The sequence below is a fragment of the Belonocnema kinseyi genome, chromosome 3, assembly GCF_010883055.1.
Source record: "Belonocnema kinseyi isolate 2016_QV_RU_SX_M_011 chromosome 3, B_treatae_v1, whole genome shotgun sequence".
NCBI classification, from domain to species: Eukaryota; Metazoa; Arthropoda; class Insecta; order Hymenoptera; family Cynipidae; genus Belonocnema; species Belonocnema kinseyi.
The window spans coordinates 55466764-55477496 of record NC_046659.1 but is presented as its reverse complement, the minus strand read 5'-3'; the positions used below and the strand labels follow the sequence as shown (position 1 = coordinate 55477496).

The window sequence follows — 10733 nt, the reverse complement described above, 5'->3', positions numbered from 1 at the left end:
GTGTCAGCTAATTGATATGTAATAACCGTTATATATCTATGATGTAATAATTTTTGACAGCATAGGTGTACATGGCTATTACATACCTATGCCCTTGAAAATGGGAACCCTAGATTCACTCCACAGGCATGAGAAACGGCCATATTCATGCATGTGTTATATAAAATAAATTACATTTCGTTTTCATACACTCTGATAGTGTTGGCTACATTACCACTTTGCACTTTTGAAATGAAAGGATGTTTATATTTAAAAAATAATCTATTAGTTGGTTAGTTTGTGACATGTGGTTGTGGTTGGATAACACAGGATTACAAAAAAAAATTTGTTGAACAGAGATCTCACCAGGTGATTCCGAAGGTTTTCGGCATGTTGAAACCGAATCCGTTGCCCAAAAATAATCCATCACATCAGTGTTTCGAGATATGTTGACTCAAAAATGCTTAAGGGGCCCGTTTCCACAGTGAAAAATTGAAATATCTTTAAAAGTGTAGGAGATCCCTCATAGCTTTTTTCCCGAAAAATCCTGTCTTTTCTTGGGACTTGGTGTAAGTGGCCGTATCAAAACCCAAAGTCTAGTCTAGGTTTAAACAAAGGTTCATATCCGTCTACATTTTTTATTTGAAAACAATTTAATAAGATTTTACACAGGTTTAATGAAGAATGCACAATTTTTTACGAATGAATCGAGTGAAAAAATGAGAATTTTTTAAAATGGCATACAAATGCCATGAAATTATGTTAAAAAGTGACGATAATTTTCTATGAATAATTTTTTTAAAAATCCAAAATATTAATCAATGCTGAAGACGTTGAAATACAGCGAGCTGATGCGAAGGCAAAGTTAATTTGTAGTTGCAAGTTAGCTTTCTCACTCATATTTTTGGTGAATTATTTATCATGTGGGAAGACGTTGCACCCAATGCGCCGCCAGAGCGGCTTTGTTTGGACCTGTGTCGCTGTGCGGCGCATTCGGTGCGACTTCTGAATTCGATATTCTGGATTTAAACAAAATTCTAGGTAGCTGTGCTATCATGGAATAATTAATCATTTAATTATTTATTGTTTCTCACATATTATGGAGAACCAAAGGTGAAATATCAAAATGAATATTTGCACTTTTTAACATGATTTTATGTCATTTTTGAGAAATTGTATAAAATTCCAAATTTTTCTCTCGATTCTTAATATATATATGTACTTTGAGCGACGAGATATTAAATCTTAGAAAATTTATTTTCCTTCAGTATTTTTTTAAATTTTGTCATCTTTAAAATGTAATATGCATAATTTTGAATTCGTCCAAATCTTTTGCATGCTCCGAATTCTACATAATTATCTGAATTTTTTGATTTTTTAAACTTCTTCTCAAATGTAAAACTCTTTTTAGTTCTCGGTTCTCATTTAAATTCTCTACATTTTTTTGTATTTTGTGAATTCTTCTGAAGTCTGTGAATTCTTTTGCACTTTGTGAATTCTTCTCAATTCTCTAAATTCTTCATAATTCTCTGAATTTTTCCGAAATCTCAGAATTCTCTGCATTCTTCTGAATTCTCTAAATTGTTTTAAAACTTTCTGAATACTTTTACATTCTCTTCACTCTCCTGAATTATTCTTAAGTCTCTAATAACTTTTGAATTCTCTGATTTCCCTGAATTCCCTGTATTCTTCTGAATTTAAAATTGTTGAGTTTTCTGAAATATCTTTTAAAATTCAATGGTATCGCGAGAAGTAAAAAAATTGAGAAGAATTCAAAGATTTAAGATTTTAAAGAATGCAAAGAATTCACAGGTTACAATAGAATTCACAGACCTCAAATGAATTCACAAAATACAAAAGAATTTAGAGAATTTCCACAGAATTAAGAGAATACAAAAGAATTCATAGAATTCAAAAGATTTCAGAGAATTTTAAAGAGTTTAGCGAATTTATAAACATTCAGACAAATGTTAAGAATTCTGAAAATCCAGAAGACTTTAGAGAATTCAAACAATTTTAAAACAACTCGGAGAATTAAAGAAATTCAGAAGAATTTAGAGAATTAAGAAGGATCTAGAGAATTCAGAAGAATTCCAAGATGCAAAAGAATTCAGAGACTTAAGAAGAATTCACAAAATTCCAAAGAATATAGGGAATTTAAAAAAGATCAGAGAATTTAAAGAGCTCAGACAATTCAGAAGAATTAAATAAATTCAGACAATAGAGTAGAATTCGTAGAATACAAAAAATCTCTAAATTATTCTTAATTCTCTGAATAGTTTTCGAATGTTCTGAACTCTTCAAACTATTCTTAATTTGTTGAATTGTCGCGATATCACTGATCCTTTGAAAATACTTTTTAATTATTTTGAAATCATTAAAATATCCTTCAGGTTATTTTGAACTCCTTTATATCTTTTGAATATTTTTAAGAATTCACAGAGTGCAAACAAATTTTCAGTGCTGAAAACAATTCAAAGAATTCAAAAGAATTTAGATAATAAAAAAAGAGAATACAAAAGTATACAAAGAATTCAAAATATTTAGGAGAATTTAAAAAAAATCATAGAACTCAAAAATTTTACAATTCAGAAGAATTCATGCAATTTACAAAAATCAGAGAATTCAGATAATTCATAAGAATTCCCAGAGTGCAAAATAATTTAAAGAGCTCAAAAGAATTTAGATCATTTAAAAAAATTAAGAAAATGTAAAAGAATTAAAATAATCCAAAATATTTCCGAGAATTCAAAAGAAATTAAAGAATTCAGAATTTTTCAGGAGTGTTAAGAGAATATAAAAGACTTGAAAAAATACAGAACAGTTTAAGATGTATTGTAAACATTTTAAGGAATAAAAAAATCTTCAAAATTTCTGTATAATTCGTTTGAGTTCTACAGAATTAAAAATATTCAAAGAAAGTTAGAATAATTCAGCGTGTATTAGAATGATTTTAAAAATACTTGAAAAAAATGTTCACTCAGTGCTATCGTGAGAATTCAAACTATCTAGAACTGTTTAAAGAATTCAGAACATTTTAAAACAATTCAGAGAATTCAGAAGAATTCAGAGAATTGTGAAGAATTCAGAGAATTCACAAAATGCAAAAGAATTCACATACTTCAGAAGAATTCAGAAAATTCCAGAGAATTTAGAGAATTTAAAACAGTGTTACAATTGAGAAGAATTGAAAAAATTAAGAAAAATTCAGAGAATTGCGTAGAATTCAGAGAATGCAAAAGACTTGGACGAATTCACATTTATGGCTGTTGCATTGTAAAGGTTTCAAGAGAATTAAAAAAAAACTTCAAAAGAATTGAAAAGAGTAAAATGCTAAGAATTCATTTAGACGTTTAGAATTCGTTTGAATCATATAGAATTCAAAATACTGGAAGGAAGTTAAAATATTTCAAAGTGTATTCTGAAGGAGAAGATATTTTCTAAAATTAAATATCTCGTCGCTCAGTTACCGCATGAATTTGCTTCTTTGACGTTCATAACCTGCTGCAAATATGAAATTACACGGCCTCAACTTTTTTGGACACACACGCTGGCGCGTGTGTGTCGTGTGTGTCATGTATATATATATATATATATATTTTTGTTTTTGGCGAACATGAACTTCTGTCCTAACCTATGTCTAAACCTAGGGCAGATTGGTTTTTTTCTACTGATCACTTGGACCAAGTCCCAAGAAAAGACCATGTTTCTTTTCGGAAAGTGTGCTATGTGGGTATTATATTTTTTAACCGCTATTACGAAAATATGATTTTTGGGACTCACGTTTTTGAAATAAAACTGACTAATTAGACGAATTAGAATTATAAATAGTCTCTGTCAGATTTTCTGATCAACTTATAAGCTGAAATGTCATCAGAATACAACCCCCTGCATTTTCGTAATAGGGATTGAAAAACCCGCTCTTAAATTATTTACATAAAAAATCATTTTAATGGATTTTTGCTCGCTGAATGTGAATCCGTTGGCCTAATCAGCCTAGCTAATTTATTGTTGAAGTTATTTCGATTTGTCAGTGTAATAAATAGCCATTGAGTGCACCGAAAAGCTTCGGAATCGTGGAGTTCTGTGATACCCCCAACTGGCCACTGTCCACGTGGTATATGGATGGCCCCAAAGAGTTCTCGTTGAGTAATCAAAGTTAAGCACCGATTGGCTCAGTTATTATTCGAACGGGGAACATAAAATTTGATAAGGGAATTTTATCAGCTGTAGACTGCCTTTCTCTGTTTTAAACTGTTCTATACAGGAATTAAGGCTGACTAAAGTACTTTAAAATATACCATTCGAGAGAAAGAAGGTGAATTTAGTTCAGTTTGAAGATTGAAATATTCATCTCTTTGAAATTTCTAAACTTATCTCATTTTCGAGAAATTCGAGAAGAAATTTAAAATTTACGTATCACACGTCAATTCAATTGTATTCAAATAAAAAAAAAGTCGTTTGAAAGATTAAAAAAAATCTTTTTTGTTAGATTCTGGTGAAAAATTCAATGATTCTTATTATTGTTTTACATTATTTGTAAACAAATTCAAAATTTACTTTGTTCATGTTAATTAATTCAATTAAAAAAAAAATAATCATCAAATTCTTAAGTGATGCAATTTGAGACATTAAATTTTTAATAATGCTCCAACTTAAACATTCTTCTCAATAGAATTTAAATTAAACTTGTTAGATTTTATGAAATTTCAAACTAGTTCCATTGAAAGTTGTTGCAATTAGAAAAGGTTGAGATTGAAAAACTTAAAAAATAAAGATCTTATGTTAAAAGAAATTTGAAGTAATTGATCATTTTGATTGAAACTGAATTCAAGTTAAATGTCACTAATTTTGAAAAATATCCCTCGTTTAATTAATGTTTCTGTCTAAACGTATAAGCATTTTCAGGAAGTTTTATTATTATAAAACTTCCTCAAAAAGCTTATAAGTTTAGAGGAAGTTTTATTATTATTATTACTATTATTAATTATATAGAATTAACCAGGTTTCTGTTTAGTCTAGAAATTCTTTATTTTGTAATTTATAAAAATGATTTACTGAGAAAAATACGAACTATTTCGATTCATTTTTAAATAGTGCATTCAAGCTGAAACTATTTCTTGTTATTATTTCCGAAATTGAACCAAATTAATCTGAGTATAAATTTTTCTATCTGAATTATGTGTTTCCTGGAATTAACTAAAGATTCTTCAATTTAACAAAGCTTTCTAGCTTTGAAATAATTGCTTATTTTATCTGAAATCCATAGGATTTAAAAACGAGAAACGGTTTTTTTTAAGCAACTCTAACTCATCCCACTATGATTGAAATTCAACTGTATAACATTATATTTTTTAGATTTTAGAATCCGATGTTAGTGTAGCATGTATTAAAAATCGTCTCATAAGGTCCTTTTCGCATCCTTTGCATGATCATGAATTCAGCTTTAGCTCACCTCACTTACTCGCCCCATTCAAATTTCAAACCGCTCCTTGAAATAACGAAAGGTGATGTTTTAGATCACTGCCTATACAAAATGGGACAGAGTGAGCCAACATCTAAAAGCAAAGGCTCGACCCGTGGTTCTAAATCGCTCGTCTTCTACAAACACCACAAATCCGTTCGGATGTACCTTTTGTTACGGGATCCGTGACGCCATCGTAGAAGTTATGGCGAATCATCATATTGCCAGTGTGACTCTCTACACCACGGCGTGACCCTGGTAAGCGGTTTGAAACCCGGTGAAACTACACAGCACCACCTTGGTGCAAAGAAACAAAAAACAAAAAAACAAAAAAAATCTCTAAACACGGAAACCCTACAAAAAATATTTGTGCAGAGTTTAATTCAGTGTGCTAAGAGACTTCCGGTGGAAGCGAAGAAGCAGGACTTTGTAAGGATTGACTCAGTTAAAGTCATGGAAAGGCTGTAAGACTTCGAAAAGAAGGAGAATCGAGTTTGCAACCAGTCCATTTGAGCGTATCCAAAAGAAACCATTTTTGGAGTACATATAAGTATCATTGAAGATATTTACTTACTCCGTGGGCAAGTTAAAATACGGACTAGTTTCTGGAATGAAAATTGAAATCAGAATTGGAAAATGCAGTTTTCGTAACTGCAATTAAGTCGTTACCTCCATGATAAAAGAACCTCTCTCAGAATGTACATCCATCTATAATGACTGCTCTGGCGTTGGTCGTCTAAAATTATAAACTTACCACTCTGCTGTTTGATTTGGTCCCTCGTTTTTGTACGCACATGAGACCAACAGCAGGCTGTTTTAGTGCTTAATACTCTGGTTTAGTATATTATTTGGAATTAAATTAATTTACTTGAATTGCCTTTAATTCATAGTAAATTATTTGGAATTTTTAAATTCTTTTGAATTGCTTGGAATGCTTTTAAATTCTTTCAAATTCCTTTGAACTCTTTTAACTATCTTACAATTTTCTGAATTCAATTTAAATTCCTGGGACAATTTTAATGTCTTAAGAATTTGGAGAATTAAGAGGAATTCAATGAATTTGGAAAAATTCAAAGGAATTCGGAGAAACCATACAGTATTCATTACGAAAACTGTCTGCGTTTTTTTCTTCATTGCCGCTTATACGTGTTAACGCGAGGGGCCAACTCAAGGCGCATAATAGGTAGCTTTAGACGACCAACGCCAGAGTGGTCGCTTTAGGCGTTTTAAAAATTGGCATATTCGTATGCGAATTTTTCGTGAGATCACAATGAAAGGAGTGTAAAACAGAAAGTAAAAAATGTTTATAGTAATGGACAATGATTATAATATTCAATGAGTAACAGTTAAACTCAGTAACAGAGTAAATGAGTAATACTAATAATTGTAAAACTTAATAAGGTGTTTATCTAAAGTATCTTGTTCTTTAAAATCAGATTCTTAAAGATCGTCTATGAAGTAGACATTATTGGCACGTAATTTTTGACAGCGTAAAAAGTCAGAAAGACGCGAGAAATGCTGAGCCACCAATGCTTTTTAAATCAGCTTAGACCACATTTTGATTTTAAAATTACATTTGAAGGACAATAATATTCGTTTTTGAAGAGATGGTTAAATTTGCGACTAAGAGGAGACAATGATAATGACGTGGGTAGAATGAAACATACATTGTGATGAAGGTATGGATTCGTTTTCATACTTGATAAGCGTAATAGATGTAAAGCTCTTGTGTTCGCCGATAGATCGTCGAGTAATGCTTAGAATATTTATCGATCCTGATTCATGTGCGCAATAATATTTAACCCGACGATTGCATTGGGACATAGAAAGAATAGCTAATTTGATTAGTTGAATTCTATAGACAAGATTTTCCTAGTTATGAAATCTGTAAAGTTTAGGTATTTTAATTGCCTATTTCGATTGCTGATCTCTGCCCGACATTTTTTACAGTTTCAAGGGTATGTACATATCTGGAATGAAATTCAGTTGTGAAAATACGTAGGACCCACGTTGGTTTCTATAAATCGACAAGAATGTATATATTCTATATGGTATCTTCATTAGTAAATTAATCTCGAAATCAATTAATTACTCTGGACAAAATAATTGAAAATTTGTACCTCCTACATATAAAGTTATTATAATATTCTTACTACAGTGCGAAACAGTTTAAGAGAACCTAACTATCTTTATCCGAAGCTCACAAGTTTGCATAATTACCATCATGTTATAAAAGTTTAATTTATGATTTTATGATATTCATGGAGTTAATACATATGGAGTTAATATAACTACGGATCAATTTTATCTAGCCATCAGTGCTCGGGAATTCTGTTACTATTGCCGCTAGAATTCAAATTTTCTAATAACGGTAGCTGTATCGAATTAACTTTTTAATAAATTAATTTTATTTAGCGAGTTACATTTCTTCATCAATTTTTCTTAAAATTTCCTCTCTATAATAAAATATTTTACAATGCTTAGTAAATCGACCTGAGGAAATTCTGAGCAATTTAGTATTTTTAATAAAAAGTTAAACATTTTTTCATTCAAAGTCTTAAAGTCAATAATTTTGAAATCGAATAAATTTAAGTCTTTAAAGAAGGAAAATTTAAAACTGAAATTACATTTTATTCCAAACTTTTCAATTTCAGGCTAATAAAACTTAAAAATTTTTATTCCGCACTTTGAAGAATCCTGTAATCTCCACTTTGAAGCTTTAAATAATTAATTCGAGCTTTCAAACTATTTTCAGTTTAAATGGATGGTTTCAAAACCAATATTAAATCCCTGTTTAAAAACCAGAATATGGAAAATTAAAATTGTCTGTGTTTTTACATCAACTTTTAATATTTTGATCAAGAAAGTTTAGTTTTTTTTTTCTAAAGAAAGGCACAAAGCACTGCTAGCTATGATTGAATTCAAGTTAACTATATGAAATAAGAATTCTTTTTAAATTTTGCGAACTTTTCATTTTCTATACATTTTCCTGTTAAGTAGTTTTCGCTCCATCATCTTGAATAATTTATCATTTCGACTACAACTGCTCATTCGACCAGATATCAAAGAAATGCAATGAAAATGGAGACTTCGAAGTGTGAAACAATACACTGTAGAGTGTAGATGTACAAAATAGAACGACTATGTACAATTAAGCAAATAATACCTCCATAGTTACACATTTATATTTTCTATTAAGGATTTCGAATACGTATGTAAGAGTATAAGAGAAATCTTGGATAATAAAGCAGGCTAAGATTTTCGATTTTAGAAGAAAAGTAGAGATCTCTGTAAATTTACAAGAAATATTGTACACTGAAATAATTATTCAGTAGAAAATTCGCTGGTAAAGGCATACACTCAGTTGATTTCGCGAATCGAAACCTAGAGACGATTGACAAAGAAATTATCAAAAAATTCATTCGCAAAAATTTTCATTGTAGAATTCTTCTAATACATTTCCAAAACTAGTACCGCAAATAGATCATTAGATTGAGCATTTACTTAATTGACGTCAAAATTTGAGTGGATTCTCTGAACTTCGTAACTGGTTTTACATAATCGTTTCTATTATCAATTCAATCATTATTTTTTATCTTCATTTTTATTTTATATCATTGTGAAACATGTGTTACTGAAAATTGTATTTTTATACACTCAAAAGCTATATAATTTCGAGTTGGAATTCTGAGGAGATCGAAAATTGAGCGAAATTCGCCCTTTTCGATAATTTTTTTCTTGAAACTAGACAGCATTATCCAGATGTCTGCAAACAAAAAAATAAAGAGAATAAAAAAACTTAATTTTAGGGTCATGCAATATTATATAAAGAAAGGAAGTTTTCAATAGCTCCTTCAGACGGTAAGAGTAATCTAATAACAATTTTGCTCTTGTCATTAGGGAATGTTTATGTAGAAGGGAGGAACTTACAAAAAAGGGAATAATTGAGTTTCTCATTAATAAGTATTTTTCCCTACTTGTAACGCAACTCGGCTATTCCCTAGATCGATTACTCTACCAAAATCGAAGTTCAATTCACCGTTCACCAAGTCAATGTTTCAGTAGAACCAGCTTATGATAAGAGTGATTCAAATATACATTTATTTATTATTCATCCATATCTGAATACTCATTTTTCGTGCCAATTTGTTTTTTCAACTTATATGTGCTGCGTTTTGGTATTAGTTGATACTGAAATATTGATTTTCTGGTGCCAAGCGTACATGGACATTGGAGTTTTTACTGTTGCTTCGTCACAACAATCAAATTAGAATATTTACAGTAGACTTGTTATATCACATCGGTGATAAAATATTAGTTAAAATTGAAAATGAGGTAAAGCATCTATACAATTGTTTTGCAATAAATCAGCTGATTTTAAAAACATTGCAAGTTGGTCTGTTCAACTTAGCAAAAAATTGAAGAGTGCAATAAAAATTAAATATTCAGTTTGACGTGAAAAGTGATAAACATTTCTTAATTTACGTACAAAAAAATATATGATTAAAAAATAATTTTAACATTATTCGTTGACATTAATTTTAATAACGAGTTCACCGAATGTGATATAATGAGTTGACAGTTTATTTGTTACATTAGTGAAATATTAAGCATCCGGTATGAATGAATGTTTGTTGAAAGCTGCATTAGCGAAAGGGCCGGAGTGAAACTCGTCTGTTTTCGTACAGTGATTGTAAAAGTTAATACGCGAAATTGTTCGCTGTAATAACGACGAATAATTATTTATACATATTAAAGTTATTGGATCGCATACACTTTGCATTGCGTACACCTTTTGTATGTTTACCTGAAAATAAAAGATCTCAAAAAGTCATAAGTAAAATTGGCTGGTTAGTGAATAACTCAATCTATTTATATATTTAGTTCTTTAGTTATTTAAGTTCTTAAGTATCCAATTAACCTTTTGTTTCCCGGGGTGGAGTTCCGAATAGCGTAAACCGACGATTTCGTTCATACTATGTATATTTATGTATTTTGACACGCTTATAATGAAAATGATAGTGAAAATTTGTGACTAGTCGATTTTTATGGTGACAACCATGAAAAACCGATAAAAATCATGTTTTTTTATGTTTATCTTAGTAAATAATAAAAATTTACAAAAAAACTTCATATAAATGTTGTAGATCTTTTAAAAAGATACATTTTATGTAAAGCACATTTTTACTCTACGACTAATAGTTTTCGAGAAAAACGACGATAAATATGAAAAATCACAGAAATACAAGACAATATGTAGCGGTGTGACTTAAATGGTACGAATTTATTT

The 10733-nt window shown here is 29.9% G+C and overlaps 1 protein-coding gene across 1 annotated transcript in view; it reads left to right on the top strand.

Moving 5' to 3' along the window:
- The window catches only part of LOC117168714 (UPF0183 protein CG7083), a 24731-nt gene extending 14445 nt beyond the window's left edge, over positions 1 to 10286 (top strand). Inside the window, exon 8 of the mRNA XM_033354429.1 lies at positions 5499 to 10286. Coding sequence (XP_033210320.1) covers positions 5499 to 5696 — 198 coding nt within the window. The 3' untranslated portion in view covers positions 5697 to 10286. The remainder of the gene's footprint in view (positions 1 to 5498) is intronic.
- Positions 10287 to 10733: the final 447 nt, after the last annotated feature.